Source organism: Fistularia commersonii, chromosome 28 (genome assembly GCF_037954325.1).
Source record: "Fistularia commersonii isolate RoL2024-O1a breed Wild chromosome 28, RoL_Fcom_v1.0, whole genome shotgun sequence".
Lineage (NCBI taxonomy): Eukaryota > Metazoa > Chordata > Actinopteri > Syngnathiformes > Fistulariidae > Fistularia > Fistularia commersonii.
The window spans coordinates 5,489,844-5,514,405 of record NC_141311.1 but is presented as its reverse complement, the minus strand read 5'-3'; the positions used below and the strand labels follow the sequence as shown (position 1 = coordinate 5,514,405).

The 24,562-nt window shown below is 40.6% G+C and overlaps 1 protein-coding gene across 3 annotated transcripts; it reads left to right on the top strand.

Moving 5' to 3' along the window:
* Positions 1-4,632: 4,632 nt before the first annotated feature.
* On the top strand, positions 4,633-24,524 carry mrtfbb (myocardin related transcription factor Bb). Of its 3 annotated transcripts, none has more exons than XM_086175553.1 (14): positions 4,633-4,805; positions 10,571-10,636; positions 12,517-12,572; positions 12,659-12,734; positions 12,925-13,086; positions 14,635-14,780; positions 16,009-16,155; positions 17,254-17,501; positions 18,072-18,207; positions 18,845-19,672; positions 20,654-20,764; positions 20,863-20,991; positions 21,069-21,129; positions 21,216-24,524. In XM_086175553.1, the coding sequence occupies exons 1-14, from the start codon at positions 4,721-4,723 to the stop codon at positions 21,650-21,652; spliced, it is 2,688 nt and encodes an 895-aa protein (XP_086031679.1). In that variant the 5' UTR covers positions 4,633-4,720; the 3' UTR covers positions 21,653-24,524. The 3 variants fall into 3 exon arrangements, with proteins under 3 accessions (XP_086031679.1, XP_086031678.1, XP_086031680.1); XM_086175552.1 differs by having other exon boundaries at positions 4,633-4,820; XM_086175554.1 differs by lacking the exons at positions 4,633-4,805; positions 10,571-10,636 and adding an exon at positions 11,622-11,695 and having other exon boundaries at positions 21,216-24,523.
* The last annotated feature ends 38 nt before the right edge of the window (positions 24,525-24,562 follow it).

The window sequence follows — 24,562 nt, the reverse complement described above, 5'->3', positions numbered from 1 at the left end:
GTCATTTAAATGTGCCTGTGGGCAATGCTGTTTATGTGTTGTTTTTTTTTTTTTTTTTGGTGATGGAGTTAATGTGTCCCCAGCTCTCCAGGCTCCCGTGGCAGCATGTAGCACAGCTTCAAACAAAAATGGGGGGCCTACAGGGATTTAGGGATTTCCCCCTGGCTTTCCCACCATCTGCAGAGGCCTTCACGGGATGTGATGGTCGTGGATGTTGTGGAGACTCCCCAGTGAAAATGCTACGCACTTTTATTGCACAAGATATTTCTATCAGCATGAATCTTTATTAGCATGTATCATGTGAATTATTGCATTTCATACATCAAAACACCGGTAATCAGGCACCAGAAAGCATACATAAAAATTTCCTTGCATTCTCGGTCTCATGTATGAGAGTTAACTCTGACCCAGGTGTTACAAGATATGCCTAACAGTGTTAAAAAAAAAATTACGCATAATGAATACCAAAAATTTTCACTTTTGTGATACATTATTCTGGTTGTGTCAGCCTATTGTAACTGCACAATCAGTCATGTAGGACCCAACATCTGATGTTTTGCAAAATAACCTCATCACTTAATTTACATGCTGATTAAACCAAACACCTGTCCGCGTTGCAGCAGTTCGAGCCCCAAAAATATGCTCGCTAAGTATTAGATCTTATTCTGCCTGACGTCGGGCGTGATCCAAGCCAAGAACGAGGTTGGTGTTAAGGAGGGAGCTGTCTACTGTGCATACCTGCACCTAGATTACTTTAAATGTGATTCTTATGAAGACCTTCCCAGGGATTCTTCTTGGAACCACCCCAGCGAAAATCCCGATGGAATTTGACGCAGTCTGGGTTTTATAGGAAATACCTACGTGAGCTGAAGACGGACTATTTGAATGACTTTCTCGTTGAAGTGCATCTGTGTTCGATTACACTGTTTCTACCATCAGAAAAGGACAGAATTACCCCTAAAGCTTTTAAGTGGTGGTTCAAAAAATAGTTTTCAATTGTGCTTTATTTTTTTTTTTGGTTGACCTTTACTCTTTGCTGTACTGTAGGCTGAAAAAACAGAAGATGAGCAATGCTGTATCATTTGAGGTATATGTGTTTATGCTTGTCTGAAGCCTTATGTTGTGTTCAAGGAAACTATCATGAAAATAGAATGTGATTTTTGCCACAAAATAATTGTTTGGCACTGATGTTCAAAAGTTTCTGGGATCGCGGGGGGGGCGGGTGCTCTGCATTTTCTCTCCAGGATGACAGCACAGGTGCACTTTTAAAATCAAGAAAAAAAGTAATAGCTGTCATCTGGTAAAAATAGCTACAGGAAATGGGGGGGGGGGGGGGCAGTACGGTACATTATTGGCCTTTTGTTTACGAGAGACTCTACTGTTTATCGTTCAGCACACAAAAGACACATGATGTAAGAATAAGCTTGACTCCTGTGTTCGACAGATCCGGCAAATATAGTAAGGATGTAAGGAGAGAATGACTGCATTGTTTGAGATGAACAGTGCACCTCACTATCCACTTCCTGAGGGTTGAGGAGCATCAGATTTTGATTAAGTTAGCTTTCTGGCTCTTCAGGTTCTCGACACAGCTGTGAGTATGTCACAGGTGCTCTATTTAAAGTAGCCTACAGCACAATGTAAGATAGAGAGAGCTGGCACACATGGATGTACAAATCCTGATAGTGCAGCTCCATTAGCAATTGGGTGAAAATGACTAAAAAATAGGTTAAAACAGATCAATTTAGTTATTTTTAGTAACTCCAACTAAGGAACAAATGAAGCCAATAACCAGGAGTAGCTCATTTTTTTTTGAAAAATCTCAGCTGCCTCTCCAGCTTTTTGCACCTTAAGACTAACTATTTATTCCTCTCTGCTCATTCCACTGTCACGTCCCAAAAGAAAATTCAACCAATTTTCATAATGAAAAGACAAAAATTTCTGATGTCCAGAATTTCCTAATTATCCTGAGGGTACCTAACAAAATGGGCTTTTGTTTAAGTGAGCCTCTTTTATATAGCTCATTATTTTGAAAAAGTAATTACATTGATTTATGATCAATGATGTCCATTTTTTGGATGTCCGTTTTAATGCAAATACACAGTTATAGTCTTTTCCTCCTGTTCCGTCCATCTTGCAGCGAAGAATAGCCGGTTGCAGTGAGCTCCTCCAATCTCTCTTCTTAAATGCTGAAATCTTCAGTGGAGGAGATCCCCCTCCCCCTTGATGTCACTGGCACATTTTGGGAAAGTGAAGAAAGTATAATTCCATCCTCTTAATTTCCTGGGATTTTTCTATCAATGGAAACCCATAAATATATACATCTCCTCACTGTGGGTTTTGGAAATACCGAAGTGGCAGTTCCTGTCTAGGTTGTTTTCTAACTTCCCAAAATTGCTGTGTATCCAAACACTGGTTGTAACCATATACATTCAGAGAAAGCTTCATAATCCCAGCAGTTTTAAAGTTGACTTAGTGCCTCATATGTGCAGAAAACTACACTACACTGTAATTTGTACGCATTCATAACATCTTCTTTTCCTTTCGGCTTTTCCCTTCAGGGGTCGCTACAACGAATCAACCTCCTCCTTCACCTCCTTCATAACATGAATCTAATGCAATGAAAGCTTTAAACCTATCTTGAACTTCTCATGCTTTTTATTAACTTTTAGACAACGGTGGGAAGTTATTAAATCATATTTTACCTTCGTAAAAATTTGAGTCATGACTGAAATACCACTGAGTGACTGCAACACAAAACCTGTATGTTTCCACTCCAGTAAATGAGTAATTATAAAGTCGTACAACAGAGGAAGCAGCTGGATGTAATCATATAATGGCCGTGATAATCATCCAGTTAAAATGAATTGTTTCGGTGCTAAAGGGGGCTCTTATTAAAATGAAAAATTCTATCTTGTAAAACATCAAGCATATCTACCTCTGAAAACATCCAAGGCAGTCTTTTGCAGTTTTTCCTTGTTCTTTGGATCGATTTCTGTGTGAATGGAAAACATCTTGAGTTAATACATGTCTCCATGTGGTTTAAGATTAAGTTTTAAATTGTGACTGACGATGAGAAACGATATTGTTCTAGACTAAGATGGGAACTTTAGAGGCCACAGCAGACTTTGATGCAGGAGAGGGGTTTTGATTGTCGAGCCAAACAGGTGTAGAAGGCATTCATTAAATCTTTTGTTTTGTTTCTGTGGCCAACACATTTGCGGGACGTGAACTCAAAAGAATTCTGTGCATTTGCAAACTGCGGAACATATGCAGAGATGTTTCTTCTCATTCCTGATCTACGTACTTCTTCTGCTGTTTAAGATCCCGGTGACCGCTATTTAATCTCAGTCAAGACCTGCGGTGAAATAATTGTGCCTGACCGCACCGCTTCCATTTGTTAGCCGTCACTTCTGTTTGACATCCGCATGTTTTGATCCAGAAAGCAGAGGTTCACTTCTCTCCAGTACATATTGTCCCGATCAGAAACACAACAAGAACAGCAAGAGATGGGCTACGTCTCCGCAGCCTCACCTCCATATCATCCCAGCGAGGAAGGAGATGCCCCCCTCTCAAGCGATGAAATATTCTCAAACTAGGCTTCCTGGATCGATTGAGACACATGGAGCTCATCGCAGTGTGTGTAATTATCTTTTATCTTATTTCCCATTCTTGTGCCTGCACTATTGTATGCCGCTTTCTTACTCCACTCCCCCGATTTCTTGTTTTTGTTTTGATTCAGATTGATACAAACTATTGATCATTACCGTGGACAATGTTTCATTCTTCTGTTGAACTTTGCAAATGTCATCCATCTAGGCTATTCTTTTTTTCTTTTTCCCAATCTTATTCATAACAGCACAGTTCTCCTCTAAAACAAAAATACACAGGATGGGGTTCGTGTGCCGTCGTCAAATCCATTGAAAAGATCTTCCCAGAATGTGATGAGTTCCTCCTTGGTCCATTCGACACTTTCTGATGATCTGTGAAAATTGGGTGTTTCAAGTAATGCCTTCAAATTGTCAGACAAACTAACAAGCCGGAATCAAAACAATATCTAATGCTGTGACATTTTCTTAGAAAATTAAAGATATTACAGATATTAAAAAGAAGAACATCAAAGCCAAAAAAAACATTTTATGTAGAAAAACACATTATACTTATCATTTAAAATTGTAAAAGATAAGCCTCCATTTAAAGTTTCCATGAGGAATGAGAACTCAATGTGTTTGTTCTTGTCATTGTAATTTAGTGCTACATAAATTACAAGAAAAAAACAACACACATGCCATTTCACTTGGACAATTGCCCGTATTAGATTCCTCAAATCTTCTTAGTTAATTTTCCATCATGCAAAACTTCCGAGTACATTATTTCCTCAAACCTAAACATACTGACTTAAGACTTCAATAGGATAGTCAACTTCTTGTGTGCAAGTTTAATGAGTGTTCTTCGATTGAAGCAGGGTGACCTATAGAGGGTTAACATGAGCAGCACTGTGTTCCCTCCTCCTGACGTGGATCGAGCAGGCTCACACACACGCACGCACGCACGCACACATACACACACACACACGCACAACCGCACACACTCACATTATCTCAGCTGAGGCCAGCACATAGCCTGAGAGGAGGGACTGCATGCAGCACCGAGAGCCAGCTGTCGTTTGCTCAGAGTCTTTTCACTCCCCGACTTCCCTGTTCTCCACTGGACTCATCACTCCATGGGACTCCAGACCTGGCCCCCAAGCAGACCACCACTGTCCTCTATGGCGTGCCTTGATGTGGAGACCCCCTCCATCTGCAGGGGTAAATTCAAATCAGGTGCTTTTCTTTTTTTTTTTTCCATTCTGCTTGTGTTCCAGTACAACATTTATATATTTGTATAGTGGTGCAAATGATCCCTCCGGCTTTTTCTATATATTAATGGTGCTGAATGTTCTTGCAGCTGAGTTGTAATGACGTAGACTCAGTCATACCAAGAAATGACAAGTCAACAGCCAACCTCATCACACTGGCTTCTGGCTGAGCATCTTTCTTATGGGAGACGGTTTTGTGTCCCCAGTAAGAAGACCGACTCTGCTTCCAAAAGAGATGAAATTTCAGACAGTGAAAGAGAAAACTGGGCAAAAATACGCATATTATATATTACGGATGCTTTCTTAGTACAGTCTTGTAGTTGATTTGATTCTTTTCCCTTACAACATCCATTTGGATTTTTTGCATGTATTCCTACTGAAGCAGACAGGAACGCAACGGTTATTCTGACGTCCAATGCGTAGATATACGGGTGATTACTTTAATCAGCATCTGTAAGCATATTTCGGTCAGTGACGTACAAAATGTATGCATATTTATTACACTTACTTTAATTTACTGATATATCTGTGAATTCACATTTATGAGTATTTATTGAATAATAAATATTTCACAAGCCCACCTGGGAAATGCCTTTGTCGCGCTTGCTTAACCATGATGTGATGGAAAAAGAAAAGATAAAACTTTGGAATAGCTTTAACAAAAGCAACTGTTTAAATTCACAGATACAGTCAAACAGAATGTTGCATGCAGTGCTTGTGGCATAGACAAAATAAGAAAACATGTAAAGATGGTTAACTTTAAGTCAACTATAACTTGAAACTTTAAACTGAAAGTATAAATCTGTTTGTTTAGACCATAAGCATTGGTGAACTATCAAAGAACTAATGAATAAGAAAGTTAGTATGAATAATTTAAGCACAAGTACAAACTTGCAACTTGCACTAATGATTATAGAATTGGAAACATAAAATTTTCCATTTTAAGTAGAACTGGGATTAACTGAAAGCTGAATGCCCATGGGAGGAAAACCATCAGTGAAGCACACAGAACAGTTTATAAGTATGTGGTAACCCCAGAATTATATAACATGCGTAAGATGCAAATATAATTAAAGCATATTGCAGCCAACAAATTTAATACAACATTACTCTCAAATAAGATGTTACTAACAGATATAACATTATAAGCCACTGAACTTGCATAACATTTGGGAGATTATAGGAAGTGTGTGTGTGTGTGTGTGTGTCTGTGTGTGTGTGTGTGTGTGTGTGTGTGTGTGCGCGTGTGCGTGCGTGTGTGTGTAAACAATCAAATGAGTGAATGATGTTCAGCTGGGGCCATCATGCTATTTTTGCAGTTATGATAGCAGTTTCTTATCAGTGTCACTTATTCTTTGCTTTTACACCATATTTTTACCCCTCCTCTTTTTTTATGTCAGCTAACAATATTATTCATGGCCAGCCAAGATAAAATGTTTGTTTGCCCTGAAAACTGAGTGAAGACACTATCTCCCCACCAAGATGCATGTTCCATGTGTAAAACAATTCAATAATATTCACTGGCAGGAAACCAAGCAGGCGATGCAGAGGTGACTCATATCCACAGCATCAAAGTGTTTGAATAAAATGTTGTGGTTTGAAGGGAGAAAAAAACAATACATAATGAATGTCCACGGCATACAAATTGCACACAAGTGCAAATGAAAGGGCACGTGGCACAATCAGGTGCTGTATATCAGTCCTTTAAGTTTGGGCATGCAAAGAGATTGGCTTCTTCTCTGCACTTGTTTTCTGAACTCTAGCAAAACCTGGCTTGTGTGGCTGGACATGGCCGAGTAGCACCAGCACAAATCTCGGAGAAACCAATGTCTTGTCACAACACACAGGAGGTCCCTATCCCCCGCTCTGTAATCTCTGCGATCGCCATCCCAGATCGATGAGAAACAAATGGCCTCGGAGAAACGAGCGTTCGATCCGTAGTCTCTTGGCAGATGTCATTGCTACAGTATAAGAATAAAAATAGTGACAAGCATTGGAGCTACACTAAATTCAAGTTGAACAGATGGTGCCATCAGGCATCACAACCCCAAATCTTACTGCTTTTTGAGATTAAGTCTCAGAGCATCTATCAAGGACAGTCTCCCTTGGCCAGCGTCTTGCCTTCAGTGCCAGTGGGTTTAATCTCCACCTCTATGCCCTTATTGATGGAGATTGATTTTACTGTAACTAGTTGCCCCTGAAGAAAATAAAGTACCCAGGCAACCATACATATTACCAGGTCTACGTCAGTTCCTCTATCTTGACGGGAAAAGCTGCCAGCAGCAGTAGCGCCGAGCCCTCATTGATTTTGCACAAGTCTTCCGAAACCTGACAGCCGTATCATGTGGGGCAGATCAGGTGGACAGGGGGGCTTATTTACCTTTTCACCGTCTGTGAGGTCTCAAAATTACTCCTTCTTTGACCTTCTTAGACCTTCTTTGAACTGGGAAATATGAGTAAAAAACTGTCTGCCAATTATCCCAGCCCATCTCCTAGATTTCGTGTTTTCCAGGAGGATGGAGATCTCTGAGCATATCTTGAAGAGTCTGTTGCCACAATGAGTTCAGTCTCTATACACATGGAATATGTTACTTTGTGGAGAGTCTTGATGCGATACAGAACTCTTTATATTAGTTTTTGTTTCCTTTTTTTTAACTCAACTGTGAATCCACCCACTTGAAATCTTTGGATTGGATCTGGGTTTATTTTATGGTAGATTCCAAACTACCTTTGAGCTAAAACTCACAGACCCATGTTTTGTGCAATGATTCATTAAGAAACGTATAATTGTTAATAATGACATTAAAGCAAATGTGTTGTAATCTAATAAGGATTTAAAATGTACAGCTTTGGCCAAATGATGCAAGTTGACAAAGCCATCATTACAAAAACAATAAGATACTGCCAGCTCAGATGTTTTCATCAAACCATCAATTAAAAGTTCAGAGCCTCATAGAGAAATCTGTTATGTTAATAGTATTGCTACATAAAAATCCACTGTATGTCCATAATTTTATTAACAGGGTTTTGCTCCCTGAAATACTAAAATTGGGTTCTGTTTAGAGTCAACTTTGGTATTTATAACTGTAACATCAACATAACCCAGTGTCACTGTGCTTCTAAATGGAATTCATCTTCCTCCGAAGCCACACAAACTGTTTTATTTGTACTGTCTTGACAAAAAAAAAAATGAAATGAAATAAATGGTCTGATGGGAGACTGCCGAGAATGATTTGCTCCAAACGACATGGGTCGGGGATTAGAGATGACATCAGTACACAGGGATTTAAGAGCAGCTCTCTCTCGAGTGTTTTGGTACAACCTCTGTTTACACTCTGCCGGTGAGCAGGAGAGTGGAGCCAGTTTGCATCACAGAAAGGTTAGCCAGGGTTCACTTTAAGCACAAACTGTCACACAGAGAGGACGACCTCTAGGTATGCGTTATATCACCATACGGACTAAACCTTTTTTTTTTCCCTCTGAGCAACAAAATGATATGGATTCACAGATGAATAATATGCGGCGTTCCATCCAAGTAATAGTAATATTAATGTAGCAACTTTTGCAATCTGAATTGGATCAGTGTCTTGGAGACGTTGGTCTCGCTGGTCTGGGTTTGTGAGAGGAAATAGCAGTACAATGCAATATAAATCACTAGAAATTAAAGAGAACTGAAACACTCGGTCCCACTGATTACCTTAAAAGACTCGGGGAATATAAACGTCAGTAATTTAAAGAACTTAAAGAATTTAGTTAGAGTTGTTGTTTTCTTCATCTAAAATTGAAGTAAATTTCTTATTCAGGTATAATGAAAAAACAGATCTTCTGCCAGCTGGATGTGTCTGATAACCAATGTTGACATTTCTCAGTTGTTAATAAGGAAAAGCAGCTTTTGAGTGGAATCACTCTGCCATCACTTGGTTCCTCAGTGTTCCAACAGAATTTGGGATGCAAACAGACCGCACCATGCAAAGCGCCGGGGAAACCCAAGATGGTGATTAAAGTGTCCGAAAACTCGTGCAGGAAACTTTGTTTGGACAAAGGCGTCAAAATGAGCCTGTTCAAGGTAGCTATCCAGGCCTTGAATGGAGTCCGTCTCCAATAGGTGTAGCTTGCCAGCGCTAATGTTTTAGTTCGCTCAGTTTTTCACCTGAAAGTCATTACAGTCAGTTTGAGTAATTAACTTGATACCCTTAACATGGCCAATTAATATCTCTTGTACTCAAAAAGCCAACCAAGTCCAGAGCTCTCGTGTTTTATTTTTATTACACTGCGTAGATCCTTTAATTTTTTTCTTAAAACTTGATCTCCCTTAAAGCAACCTAACTTGCCAATTGGTAATATTAGTAATTAATATCCTCACATAGAAAGGGCATTGTACAGCAACGTAGCACATTTATGTTATTTAAGTGTCTTAATAGTGAATAATAGTGTACGAAACGGCTTACATGGAGCATTTAGTTTTACAGCGTGTGTTCTCTGGCTTATCGTTAACGGCTTGCTGTGAGAGTGGACTCGGCCTCCCACCCCTCGGTTCTTGTCTCCCTGCATTCCCTCACCCTCAAGTCGTAGCCCATGAGTGTCCCCTTGACTCCACATACAACTGGAGATCCCACCCACTTAACCACCCCCAAATTTCATGGTTCCCAGGCCTTGTTCTCACAGCTGCCCAGTTTATTTTTGCTAGAGTGAGTCAGAGAGGCCTGTTCAGACGCAGTGCCTTTCCCAGGAGAGTCGAGCAGGTCCGTGTGTGTTTTTATGTGTGTGAATGGGAGTAGCTGTTTCCCTTGAGCCACTGTGTAAATGAAGCTAAGCCAGCTTCACTTTACTAGAGTGGTGACAATGAGTGCCTCGTGTGCCTCGCGTTGTCGTCTGGTTCAACAGCATCACACACCACCTTTGCCTTCAAAGAGTTTTTTTTTTTCCCCCCGCTGAGCCGTGTTATTTCACTGAAATAACATATCCACGCTTGCTTGTTTATGAATGTTTAAACCGGGATCTTACCACTGTTTATATTGATGAGAAAATAGTACTGAAGACTCTCCAAGTACTGTATGTGGGGCCAACTATTTCTGCTGGAAGAGGTCCATTTGTTTGATGTTCTTCCGTTTGTCGGAGAGCCGTTATACCCACATCATGTATCAGCAAATCCGCATCCAGCCAAAACAGGTATCTAAGTCCAAGCCACTAAAGCAGATTTCGGTCCTACTTTTTCCTGAGATACTGTATAAGATCTAGCGTGCGGGTACTAAATTTTTAGACTTGTTGTGGACTCAGCTGATCAGCATTCATACAAGCGAAGCCAAATTGTGTTTTAAAACCAATTCTCTGGAAAGACGTGGCTCACTGACTCTATGACCCACTCGCTTTATCCATTGTCTTGGCCACGGCCTGGTCATGGTTCCCTCTTCTGCCTTTAAATTGTTCATCGAATCCACCCTGCTGGAGACAGCCTATCTCACCATGCCCCTTGAATCTTTGAGCTCAAAAATGCTGGTATTTAGATAACCTAAGTTGAAATCCAACAGGAAGTGAAAAGGATGTCTGTGGTAGTGAAGAGGGTTTAAAGTGTGAACACGGGCATTGTTTATTGGTGAAAAGCAAAGTTTGTTTTATTCAAACGCGGTTATGTCCTTATGAGAACCAAGATGTTTGCTAAATAACAGGGAATTGGAGCAGCTTCATTCTGACCTCTGCTTATCTGCATTCTCACAGTCCTCCAGCTTTGCTTGCAGCAGAGGAAAACTCGGGAGCAACTGGTGGAGCAGGGGATCATGCCCCGTGAGTAGTCACTATGCATTTTTTTAAAAATTACCACATCTGGTAAGTTTAGTTTAACATACACATCAAAGAGTACAATTATTTTCACTCTTAAAAAACTCTAAAAACAAATTGAGATTGAACTCAATATCAGAATCAGGAAAAAAAAAAATAGCAAGGAGGCATATATTAAGACTTTTCTTTTCCCAATGCTGCTGATAATACTCAAATTTCTGTATCAGCCAATTGTGAAAACTGCTCCTGTTCCAGTGGATAGAATGATGATATCATATAAAACATTATTCAGTCTTAATGCAGCTAGCTTTCAAATAGCAACGCACCGTCTCAGGGCTATGTTTTATTTCATGACATTAGCTTTGTGCTTAGGCATGTATATTAGTACTGCATTTTAGACAGTATTGGAGGTATCTCTGCTTCTGGTCTCTTCCTCTTTGTATTTTGTGATGTTTATAATGTCCGCTGTCAGGTCATTGTTTACCTTCATGTCAGTACATAGGGTAACAGAGTTCCTTGTAGGTACGAAATTACTTGGAAATTAAAGCTGATTCTGATTCTGTAGTCAGAGTGAATCTGAGTAATTCCTGATGAACCTGTGTTTATCACTAATGATTTGGCCTAGGGAGGGATTTGGGCTATTTTACAGGAGAGTATAAACAGGTTACTAATTTTTCATTGTGTCATCTTATGAATCCCGTTCCAACTAATTGCAATGTATATCTCAGAAAAATGACACAGGTATTTGAATACAGCGTCAAAACATAGGTTAGCAGTTGCATGCATGAGAAGACGAGCTTCAATTCTAAGTTGCCCAACTATTCTCTTTCAGCGTAGCAAACATTGTGACTATGCCAGTGCTACCCTGCCTGGGTGGGAGCTGTTACCTCCTGCAAAAGATAAACTATAAGAGTCATGCTGATAACTACAAAGGTACACAGAGAAACAGATGCATCTCTTGCTCCGTGTTCTGATCGTTCTTGCGAAGCCCCCCCGCAGTCAGGCTTTCAGCTCCTCTCTGGCATCAAGAAGCTTCATGAGTCAGCGACTGGGCCTTCAGTGGAGGTCAGTCACCCCTCTGTGCCCTTGCCAAGTGAGGCCTGCACACAAATCTCCCAAGCAATTGTCTAAAAGCACTCTGCTGCTCCCACACATACGGGCTTATGGTAGGTATGCAATGAGCTTTGGGGATGAGCAGGAATGTTTTGCTTTGCTCCTCTGACACATTCCTCAGAGCTCCGTTCCAGCCCTTGTGTCCTTAAACCAAACAGTGCTCATCCTAGCAGAGGTGACTGATCAGTGAGCCAGCGCGACGGGAGTTTCCTGGGACACCGTAGACATTTTCACTGCAGGAGGAGCTGACTTCCCGATAACTCATCAAACCCCATTATCCGAAAAGATCATATGGAGACCATTATAGGCTTTCAATTAAAGTATATCCAGGACCATCACCCCGACAATGTCCTTGAGTCCCAAGTTAAATGATACAGTTGAGATATTTCCACCTCAGGCCAAACTACTGTGCTCTCAGTTCAAAATGTTAAACACACATAATGATTAACTTTACAGATGGCTTAACTGTAATTTACACATTTACCAGCTTTCATTTTCCGCAGGGATGTGGCCTCCTAATTCCTATTGGAAAGTAGTTTGGTAATAGTTTTTAGCTGCTTTTCAAATAGTGTATACTTTACAAATCTTGCGTAATACCCATTATCCACTTATAATATAGCGACAGCAAAACAGCGGGACTTAAAATATGGTGAACACACCTAAGTCTGAAATACTTTATGTTGGAATGGAAAGAACATTTAGTTGGAGATGATATGTAAACACAGTATTTTCAGCAATTAGATTACGAATGTTGTCGATTCAATTTCCCACAGCTCTGAAAAAGCCCGCTACCTTCCATGAGCAGATTCGGAGCCTGGAGAGAGCCAGGGTAAGACAGCGCACCGCAGTCACTCATCTTCCCCTAAGTTGTGCCCTTGTCTGAGATTTTTTTTTTAAAATGTCTTATTTTAATAGACCGGGAGCTTCTTAAAGCACAAACTCTGCAGCAGACCTGAGCGCTCTGAGTTGGTCCGTATGCACATACTTAAAGGTAATATTCCCTCCAGTGTATATTATTTTAAGAGGCTCGATATCACAGATGACTAAAATCCATCCATCTGCATGTGTTGCTATTTTTGAGACTTGCGGCTGATCATACCGTGAGACATCCTGACTCAGCAGCCAGGAAGTGCAATGATTGTTACTTGATAACAAATGATGAGCCGCTGTGTGTTTGTCAGAGTCGCAAGCCGAGCCGTTCGTCCAGGCCACACAGATGAAGCTGAAGCGAGCCAGACTGGCCGATGATCTCAACGAGAAGATTGCTCAGCGACCCGGCCCTATGGAGCTGGTGGAGAAGAACATCCTACCTGTTGGCTCGGGTGTCAAAGAGGTCATTGACGGTATATACTCGACCATATTCTCACTGCTATTGGACCAGCGAGCAGAAATGTATTTTCACGATTTTAATGCCACATGAATAAACACAGTAACTCAACACTCTCGACCTTTTGGTTCGTCCTGGACAGAAAAGCACAGCTGACAAAATGTTGGCTGTTCGATACAGGTGTGTAAGTCATGCTGATGGATGACAGTGGACACCGGCATGTTCTGAGAACTGGCACAAGTGCAATGAAAGGAATGTGTGCTTTATTTATTTGCCAAGTTAAAATGTCTACAGTGACATAATATAATTTTGACATCTGTTCTGTGTCGTTGTCAGCTGGATCAGATGGGAGTGACATCAAAAGAAATGAATATTAAATGGGGGCAGTTAGTCAGGGATTGTAATTGCATATTTGGACACTCGAGTTTAACTACAGGTTATCTGGGAAAAATGAAACAACCACAGCTTTAAGTTGAACACAGTCCAAACTACTATTTAGAGTTCCAGAAAATATCATATTGCAATATTTCACCCTGGCTATTAACACGAGAAACAAAGGAGCATCTGTGCAGCAACTTAATCTGAAATGTGCAATCAACATTATTTACGAAGACATATAATAATATGTAATAATAGATGTTTTATATATTGTTATATTTTGTAATTGTTTTTTTTTTTTTTTTTTGCTTTTTAAAAGCTGTGAAGATGATCACAGGATCCTAAATCCTGTCGAAGCCCATTCAAGATCCTCTTTAGCATGATAGTGCTTTTCAACTCCAGTCTCGAAGATGGTTAAAAGACCAAGGACAGAGATTTAAGAGCCAATAAATGATTGTAATTAAGACAATGGTATTGGTCTGGTTGGGTAGTTGGATCCAAACAAAGGAATCACGTGTGTAATAAATCTTGAGAAAAAGAACATCTCAACACATACGTTTTTATGGAGAGCAGGCAGGAGATGTCGCAAAGCTTGCAGGACCAGGGGAATGGAATGAAAGCAAAAATGTACCTAAAATGAATAGCTGCGTTACTTTCAATTTATATATATAGAGAGAGATATATATATGTATATATACATATATATTTATATATAAACGGATGCAGCTATGCTGGGCCATAGTTGTATAATAACAGTATATTGTACTAATAGTGCAAGAACCCAGAATACATATTAGTAAATATAATTGAATCTACCTTGTTTATATTTTACATTACTTTATCTTTATTCTCTAAATTATTATCTCTTAATGAGTTTTATTTTTGTTCTTTCACTTAGATGCTTATATTTCTCAACTGTACGCTGTGAGCAGGAGCTGTTGCAACAAAAAGCAAATTCCCCCTTGTTTGTGTGTGTTAATATTTTTTATTTATTTAAGGTCTTGATTATGGACCTCTATATACGTTTGATTTTACCAAATATATTGGGTGTATTGTCATGAGAATAGTTTAACTACTTCACTCGTGTTTTTCGTCAACTCACTTTTTTTATACACAAGGCTTGTTTTTTTTCACATCTAATTCATCAAAAAAAATGGCTATAATAATCTATCTTTCATACTTTTAGGTGATGTTCCCCAAGGTGATAATGCAGATGTATACAACTTCAATGAAGACAGCAGTGATGCAGTTTCCCCAAAACAGGATCCGACCAACGCAAGCTCTGCTTCTCCAAGCAAGACAGCTTCCTCTCCTGTGAACTCGTCCACACAGGTGAACCCATCAATATTTGGAAAATAATGTTAGTGGATAAATTAGGCTGTCTGCGGTTAAAGCGACAATATGACAACGTTATCTTGCTTAACTTTAAACTGAGCCCCATGTATTAATACTAAAGTCTTCAAAAAGTACAAACTAAATCCTTGCATTTTTAATGTAGTCTTAAATGGCACAAGATGAAGCTTTTTGTAAAAAAGTAGAACTCAGACATCAGTGGATGGCTCATAACTCTGCAATGTCCAGTCACTGGGCCTATCAAAGAAACACCACAGCACATTAACTATTAACTCATATGTCCATGTAGGAAGTCATCATAATAAGAGAAAAACAACTCCTTTTAAGGACATCACCTCTCCGCCTCCCGTTGGTCCCTCACACAAAGGACTCCCAGATATTGAACACCTTCAGAACTGCATAATTACAGAAAGGAAAAACTAATAGTTGAGCCGTTCTCACAGGTCAATGGGGCCAGCGGCTCAACCAGACCCTATCACTTTATTTCTTTTACTTTCTTCAAAGCTTGTTATGTATTCACCTCTTGTCAAATATTATACACCATTATTTTGTTAAAAAGAAATTTCAACATCATTGTGTTTGTGAACAAAAGAGAATCCAACTGCTGTCATTCCTCCAAATTCCTGCATCCGCACAAGTTGAATCTGCATGAAACTACAGCTAGCCTGCAGTGGTACTTGACACCTCACTTTAAATTCCCCGCACGGAACAGTACAAAACATTCATGAAGGAAACCCAGAAAAAGAAATAAACAAAATTCTCCACCACTAGTAGTCATCCAGACAGTAACTTCAGATCTCAGTGACTGCTGCACAACTGCTGCCGGTCCACATCAGCAGCACCTCAAACAAGTCTTCTAATTTAATGTTGAAATATTCTTTCATCCCACCCCTGACCTTTCAATGCAAATGGTACAATATTAATTCTCTGTTTGAAAGATTTTAATTTTCTAGAATCCAAATGTTGAAATGTAAAAAAAAAGGGGGGGTTGGGATATGGTGTGCATGAACCGCATTTGACAACAGACAAATGGATAACAAAAAAAAAGAAAAAATGAGATTTAAAAGCAGTTACCAACCAGAAATACTGTATCTATTGTGATGATTTTCTCAGTAACATTTATTTGGGTTGTTGTGATTCTTTAGCCATTCTATTATTCTTTTCTAACTGTTCATGTGGTTACTGTCTTTGACTCTGCTTGATTTAGGAACCCTCACCAGCCAACTCTCAGTCCGCCTCAGACTTGGAGAATGTCGCGTCTACCAATGAGCAACAGAGCAACCAACAATCAACCACGACTCAACCAGCTCCTGCCGTAGGCAATGCAATCTCACCAGGACCAGTTCTTGTTAAGGTGAGTCTCTTTAGGTTTCCTCTGCGGTACCTGTGCTTTTATTATTTGGAGCGAGGGGGGGGCAAAGAGAAATAAAAAGTAAGAAAGGACGGTGCCTTTATTTCATTGCATCTGGAGTGAGCTGAACTGTAAAATCAATCAAGTCAAACCCAGCTCATTATGGTAATTCTGTAAAACTAAAAATTCCCCAATGCAATGAGTCGAAGAGACGGCATTTGCCCTCAGCCAGGTTTGTTTGCAAAATATTGTCCGCGGACGTAGAAGGCATCTCCAGGAAAAATAGAAGGTAAGGGACCAAGCGGTGATAAGAATGGGTTCATATTTCCTTTTCACCTTCAGTTTAGTCAAAACTTAGTGCTTACATGACTAAATATGGACTCAGTAAGACTGTGACACCCACTCACCCCACAGGAAAGGCTGGTCTCCTTGACCCTCATTGAAAGTTAATTACATAAAGTTTTCACAGATGAATGCAAACGAAGCATTGACTCACCCATATTATCATCATTAATAGACATTAGATTTCAATGTGACACAAAATTAGTATTTATGATGAATAAACAAAATAAAGTAGCTATTAATGTAACCTTCTGCCAGAATAAAAGTTTTCCACAGCGAAAAGAACAACGAGTTTTGAAGTCATTTCACAAATCCAAAGGCTTAAAACTTTGCCAGCGCCAGTTTGTCTTCACTCAGTATCAAATGACAGACTCTTCCATTCAGACTGTGCAAAATGTAAGCCAAAAGTCAAAAGACGGGAGTGAGGCAATAACTTTTATTTAGCATAAATCATCATCCAGTTGTCCTCTGAACTCTTCCTCCCTTGCAATACAATTGGGAGTGAAAATTGAAGGATGTGTGCTTGTTTAACCCAGTGTCAAAGTCTGGTTTCATAGCTAGAACCAGCTGCTCGTGTGCCAAGCCTCTTTCGTATCCTGTACTTGCAGGTGGTAAAACAATAAGCGTCAAATTTCCACTACCCATTTCCTCATCCTGCAGTTCTCCTCAGGTTCCAGGACATTGTTCCACCTAAGGCTGCAGGCAATCAAACGTTCCATGTCTTGTTTTATATGTTCTACCCTGTGACCCGCTCCACAGCAAAGCCTACCTAAAACACCAGGTGATAAAAGCCGCAGCAAAAAAAGTAAAGAGCCAAAGCCACGAGTGAAAAAGTTGAAGTATCACCAGTACATTCCCCCGGACCAGAAACAGGAGCTCACTGAAGTACCGATGGACTCTGCCTATGCTCGCCTCCTGCAGCAGCAGCAGCAATTCCTGCAGCTCCAGATCCTAAGTCAGCAACAGCATCAGTACAACTACCAAGCCAGCCTGCCTGCGCCTCTCAAGTACGGCATCATAAACAGTCTGCGTACACAATAAACACAGAGAAGGAACCCGACCCTCACGTCAATATTTACGGGCTGATAAATTACACATTGCACTCACACACTCCCAAAGTAGTGATATGGATTCACTCGTCACAATTCTGCTTAAAACATCGTTGATATTTAAATAAGATGCTCCCAGTCATCAATGTTAACCACCCTGGAACTACCTTTGTATCATTATATTGAAAACAGAAGAAATGATTGAAAAAAAACAAAACCCCTTATTTCATCTAAATGTAATAGTTTTTATTCATGCTAATTTACATACTAGCTATTTACTTCCAATTAAACCTCCCACTGATGTCATGTTTCCAGTTCCTACCCTAAAATCAGTGTGATTAATGATATTTTTGGTTTGACTGGACTCTAAACAAACAAAAGTAAGTCCCCAGCTGCAGTATGTCTCCGATACTTTACATTTCCTGCCCGCTACATCCTCTACGACACTGTTGATTGTGAAACATGAATGATAGTTTGGATTCCCTCTCTCATCTCAACTCCCTTTTCCTTTCTGTCTAATTGCAATAGACCAACAACTGAGGTACAAGCCAGCTGCTCTAGTGCTGTTCTGAGTGGAAATGCTGTGTCTGCCCCTGTGCAGCTCCGACACACACAGATCAATGGCAAGTCAGAGCATTTACCAGTTAATCTGGATGAGATGAAGGTACGTGCTAAATGTATGATGCAAAGCAGTGATTCTCACATTTTTGGATTTAGGAGAAACACATGAGTTCACAAGGGTTCACACAATGACTTTTGTGTTACGTGTGATGTCATTCATCATATTCTTATTCAAGTTCTACATATTATAGGGAATTTCCACATGACCACTTTCATCCTGTTATATTTCTAATTATTCGGGCCTTTTAAGTTTTTAAGAAAAAATATTTATTCTATTTCTTGCATTTATCCTGGGGATATTTTTTGGACAAAATGACAACTTTGCATTTTAACTGAGAGTTTACTTGAATGATGAGATAGCCTTATTATTTGTTTAGTAACCGCTGATGTTCGAGATTAGGCGTTGCCTTTTATTTGACCAATGAATGAGTTTGCCGTGGGCGTGCTGATTTGAAATATAGCTAGAGGAGCTGATGTTTGCATGCATAACTTTTATTTAATGAGAGAAAATGTGTCATCCTCTCTGGGTGCAGCCTTACAAAACATGGAAGAGATTGTTTAAATAATACCGCAATATTTCTCAAATGGTGTGTGTATGTGAGTTTTGCCGGTCATGGGCTGGAGGGAGAACAAGTTCAACATTTTGAGCTGTGTTTCATGAGAACCTCATACTCTTACAGGTTGCAGAGTTGAAAATGGAGCTGAAACTCAGATCTTTGCCTGTTTCTGGGACTAAGACAGATCTGATAGAGAGGCTAAAGGCATATAAGGAGACTTCCAGCGTTCAGATTGCCGCTGTCATGGAGATAAGAGCTGGCCCAGTAGCTTCGCCCTCTGAAAACAAAAAGTTAACCCCACCTGTGTCACCTGTAGTCTCCAAAGTGTTTAGTATGGGCATAGAAGACAGTGGTATGGCTGACAGTCCTGCGGTGGCAGAAGCTTTGTCTACAACTCAGGCTGGCTCTCCACAGGGGGAGAGCCACAAGGAAACAGGGTCTTGTGAGAGGGACAAACGCCTGCATGAGAAGGAGCGTCAAATCGAGGAGCTGAAGAGGAAATTGGAGCAGGAGCAGAGGCTTGTTGAGGAGCTCAAGTTACAGCTGGAGGTGGAAAAGAGAAGTCAGCAAGGTGATTCTCCCCCACGCTTCAGCCCGCTTTCTCCCATCCAGGTCAAAGAAGAAAACAGGACCCCCTCAAACTGCTCAGCATCTTGTAGCTCTCCAGGCCTGCCTGCCACGGTCAAGCAGGAGGAGGCGACAGATCGGAGTTATTTAACGCCTCCAAATCAGTTCCTCATCAGCCACCAGACAGTTAAGCAGCCTGAAACCCTGCAGCCCATCCAGGCAGGAGCACGTCCTGCCTCAGCAGTTGCCCTCCAGCTGCCTGTTACCAGCACTGAATTACACAGCACAGCCTCGGGCCACATCGCAACCTCTGGACAAGTACCACAGAAACAGAAGACTTTAGATCCGTTACAACAACAATGCAATCCACAGATTCTTACAAAGGTAAACAAAAGAACTAATGTTTGCACATATCTCTCTATCCACTCCGATCAGCTGCGATTTTCTGGTTGTTCTTCTTTACTCTCACATGTACAAACTTCAGTAGTTTGCGATCACCAGAATGGAAAATGTGTGCACCTGAAATCATAAATTAGGAATTCTGTGTTGACCATCATACATCTGGTGCATGTTTTTTGATTCTTCTGCCCAATATGATACATATAATGGAGCTTTTCCATCTATCATGGTTAATGCACTGCCTTGGGTAATGTGTATTTCATCTTGCAACAGTAATAACAGGCTTGGGGTTGGTGGTGAAATCTGTCTCTTTTCACATCAAAAGACGGCTTATGGAAACTTGGAGCAGATGCTGAGTGAGGGCTGACAGTGTTGCCTTGACTGACCTCTGTCAACCCCATGCTCCAAGTCCAACATCCAGCCCAAATTAGCAACAGAAACCACAGTGCAATGGCTGAGGGGACTGTTCTGAGCTGCATAGCAGACCAGTCACTGGTGGGGTGACAGGTGGTGATGCTTCACTGGAAATAAATCTTGTTTTAGGTGGACCACAATTCCCTTCTCCGCCCCTGAGAGAGAAATATGCAACTACAGTTAGTGTAGTTAACTGCAAAATGTGTGTTTAATTTTCAACAATTGTAAATCCTGAAAGGGTTAGTAAATAATGGGACTTTTAATAATGGGTTTTTATACTTGATAGCGTATGTAATGTTACATGTGCGTTTAATCAGAATTTATATGTCCTTGTCAGGTCAGCCTCGATAAAACATATATCATTTCTACACAGAAGCTTTATATTACCATAAAAACTTTCAAAATAACGTTAATTAAATAGGATAAGTACAGTAACCGTTTAACAACGACGGGTGTTGCATTTGAGTTGCACTTGCGAAAATAGTTTGGGAGTCTTCTTTTTTGAAAAGCATTTTAATGCACCAATCACATTAACACTACATTTTTGTGCAGACATGGAGGATGGATGCAACAGAACAAAGCTTACTCAGCACATTCCCAGCAGGCGGGCATCTGGCAGGAGCCTCCTCTGGCCCAGCTGTCCTAAAAGGACCCATAAACAAGGTGAAAGTTGCTCCTGTCTTTATCTCGTCTTACATTTTAAACAGCAATTTTATTGCTTTTAAAAGCACCAAATCCTGTTATCTCCTCTTCTCCAAAAGTCACCGCGTCCCAGCCAGCCGACCGTGATCCTGCCACAGACCAAATACTCAAACCTGTTGTCAAAGAGTAGAGATCCGCCTCGCTACGAGGATGCGGTCAAACAGACCCGCATGTTCACCGCTGCGCAGGTGAAACATTGATTCTTTGGCAGCCAGTATTCTTTCAATTGTTGTCATGGTTAACTTTTTTTTCTTCCTTTCCTCAGGGTCAGTGCGCAGCAAGCCAGCAGATGGATGACCTATTTGACGTTTTGATTGAAAGCGGGGGTAAGAAATACAGGCCCTTTCCATTTCAGGGAACAATCATAAACTCTTTGCATTCTCACTCCTTGTTTTTCTCATATATTTTTTAGAGATATCCCCCTTCATCAAGCAGGATCCTCCCAGTTTCAACAAGCCTCTGCCTGTGACACCCTGTGTCACAACCCTTCCAATCAACACAGTTTTATCTCGCCCTCCGCCCCTGGTGCAAGTGGCTCAGCTACCTAATGCAACAATTTCTCCCTCCACCGGCTTGGCAGCCTTGCCCTCAGACACTCAGCTGGAGACCCTCCTGGATGATACACTGAGTCCCGGCACAGGGCTACACTCCCCGTTAGCCACGATGGAGCTGGAGTTCAGTGAAAACATACAGTCTTCCCCAATAAGTCTTCACAACTCCAACATGGATAATATGGATTGGCTGGATCTAACCCTGTCTGTGCCCACAGAGGGTGCAAATACTTTGGAGTTGTCAGCACCAGTGGGTGTCTTCTCCTCTGACTTCCTGGACTCTGAAAAACTGCTTTAGAACTGGAACGGACTGCTGCCAAGGTGATCCTCAATCCCCTGAAAACCATTTCGGACACTTTTCACGCAGGGAAGGGTGGCTTTCCTTTCCTGTGTGGAAAAATATGAGCTTTTTTAGACAAGGCCACATCTGTTCTGCTTTATGGCCACATAATTCTGCTCAGTAATAATCTTATCATGCAGTTTATAAGCTGCTGCATCGCTCTTTAAGGTCTCTGATTGTATGCAGAGACTGACAGTAAATAGGGCTGGTACTGGCACATTGAGCTGACAGGGGATATGGCGTGAAAAGAGATTTGTTATCAATACGTTCTCATGTTATTTATGTTTTTCTTTTCTCTTCTACATGAATGTAAAGTGGTGTGAATTTGGGAAAAAAAAGAGCTGCAGAAAGAGGAGGAATAAGTTCTGTAATAACTGGAGACCACATGAATCAAAAATGAAGCTAGGTTCTCTCCACAGTGTTTTGAAATGGTTGTCCACAGTCAAACAATCAAAACAGATTACATCAGAGGTTTGACTAAATTGGTACAAATATATAAACACAGCTATTTTCATTGGCAGAGCTAAGTCATCTTAATGTCAAAGGGCCACAGCCAGTGGTTCAGCAGCAACAACCTGATTACCCCCGTATTTATCAAAAATACCGAAGTCTGTCAACATTGTTGATCTCTCAGCAGTCTGTGGCAGTGCGCAGATATTTAAGCTTCATCAGTGATGAGAATGACGCAGTTTGTTTATAAGATCAACAGTCCTGTGGCCTTTAAAAGGAAAATCTCTGGCCGGGAAGTGAGAACGTCCTTCGACTATTCAAAGGCGGCAACCTGGCTCTTCAGTGTCTTACAATGTAATAAGGAGAAAAGGTGGTTTCGCTCAATGAAATGGACAACTTGAAATGTACAGAAAAATGTCAGTATCTTCAGTGTGACTCACTTCTCATTTATTACCAGCTCCTACTGAAATCACCGAATCTGTATTGTAGCGCCTTCTGCTGGCCACGACTTCGAATGATCAGCCTCAGAGAGCAGTCTCAAGTCTAACCTTTTTTCTACTTTTCAGCAAAACCGTTTACTCAGTGTCAAAACTATTGAGCAGTGTGACCACCAATCGACACGACGTTGTCTGGTGGTGCGTTGAATGTCTACGCGGCCACAGTTGTCTAATGATTTTCTCAAGTGCCGCTGATATCCCTCCCCTGCACATTGAAGGAACCATTGAATGATTTACATGTAAAATATGATTGTTATTTTTTTTCCCTATCAGTGCATAATTGCCTCTGTTGACAAGCCAAATGTACCCTTTGAAAGGGATCATGTGCTGGAATGAGAAATGTTTTGTCTTTACTATACTAGTATAACTCAACATCATGAAACATTGCAATGCATAATTTATGTGCCACATGTTTTTACACATTGTGTATTTATGTTAGTTAACTTTTATACGAACAAAGAAGTCATTTTGTAAACACAGAGATTTCACAGGTCCACGAGCATGGTGCCACTCACCCCTAGTGCTTCGAATTAAAGTCTTTACTAGGAATTTCGTAGTTTTCTTTCAGTAGAATTCAATGTAATTTTTCAACATCCCACAGTGATATTTTACAGAAAAGTGGATTTTTCTTGTTCATCTATTCACAAATAGAAGATGCTATGGTTTATACTTCCCACATGGTTAGGTACGCTTCACATAATCACTAAAGGTACTCCTTCATGATGGTTTTTAACATGAGGAGTATTTGTTTTACCAGCAGTTTATTCTTAATTGTACTGTTATACGACAGAGATGTGTCATTCATGTTCTGTTAACAGTAGTTGACAATACATTGTTACATCACTAAAACCATTTCAAGCCCTTCAAGTGTGTAATATATTACTAATTATGTAAATGGTATAGATTGATAAGACCATTTTAACTCCTGTTTTAATTGCTTTAAGTGATGCTCAACAATGACTTTCGGTGGATTGGAATGAGGTTGTAGCAGGCTGTGCTTGACTGAACACCAACCAACAAGAGGAACTAGTCTGGAAACAGCAGCTAGACAGGTAGAAACCAGCTGCCACGTTTTTGGGGTTGAACTCAAGTGTCAACATGTGGGATCCCGCCAGGTCACTGACACAAGGTTTTGGTTAAACACTGCTTACTCTCTGTCTCACTGAAAGTTTTCTCCTGTCCAGAGTCACCGCAGGGGCCTCGACTGGAATGTAGTTCTCTCCCTCGAAATCTCGTTAATCATTTATTATGTTTTTTTAATTATTGATGATAAATTCAGGTGACACTTTGGAAGAGTCTTTGGTACACATCTCCCCTCAGAGTCTGTCTTGCCAAAGCACCTTTTGGGCCGTTGCTAAATTCCTAATGGTGGTTTGAAGATTGTGGAGCAGTGCAATATTTCTGGTTGTGAATGTTCAAGAGCAAACAACATACAAATTGCCGGCCAATGAGCATGTCAACACAGCTGTCCTGTGACACATGGAATTGAAATACAGGGCACGTTTGGTTAAACGTGAGGTGCGTTTTTGAGACTCACCTCCCCAAACACCACCATTTCCGTCCAGTGTGAGTGGGATCCTTAAGGAAACAAGTGGAAACTGGTTGGGTCGCCTGTGTGTTTTGTCCTTCCCTCACATGGTTGCTCTTTTCAATGCGCAGAAAAATAAGCATATTCCCCATGTCCAGTGCGCACTCAAAAAGCCACTGGTGGTACACCTGTCTCTTACCAATTATTTGTGTTTTTGGTGCAAAAATACTCTCATGAATTAACAAAGGGAATGTAAGAGGAGTCCTATTAACCGTGCAGCGTCCGTAAGAGAAGCGTTTTGACCTCCACTGAATTAAATAAATAATTCTTGCCAAGAAAAAAATGATTGCACAAAATATATTAGTCTTCCATTATTTAATTATTCTGTCAACT

Bases quoted from the DNA above. Each gene is read 5' to 3' on its own strand.
- mrtfbb (XM_086175552.1), top strand. From the start codon at position 4,721: ATGGGACTCCAGACCTGGCCCCCAAGCAGACCACCACTGTCCTCTATG. The intron at 16,156-17,253 runs GTGAGTCTCTTT...CCCGCTCCACAG, and splicing joins CAGGACCAGTTCTTGTTAAG to CAAAGCCTACCTAAAACACC. The intron at 20,992-21,068 runs GTGAAACATTGA...TCCTTTCCTCAG, and splicing joins GCATGTTCACCGCTGCGCAG to GGTCAGTGCGCAGCAAGCCA.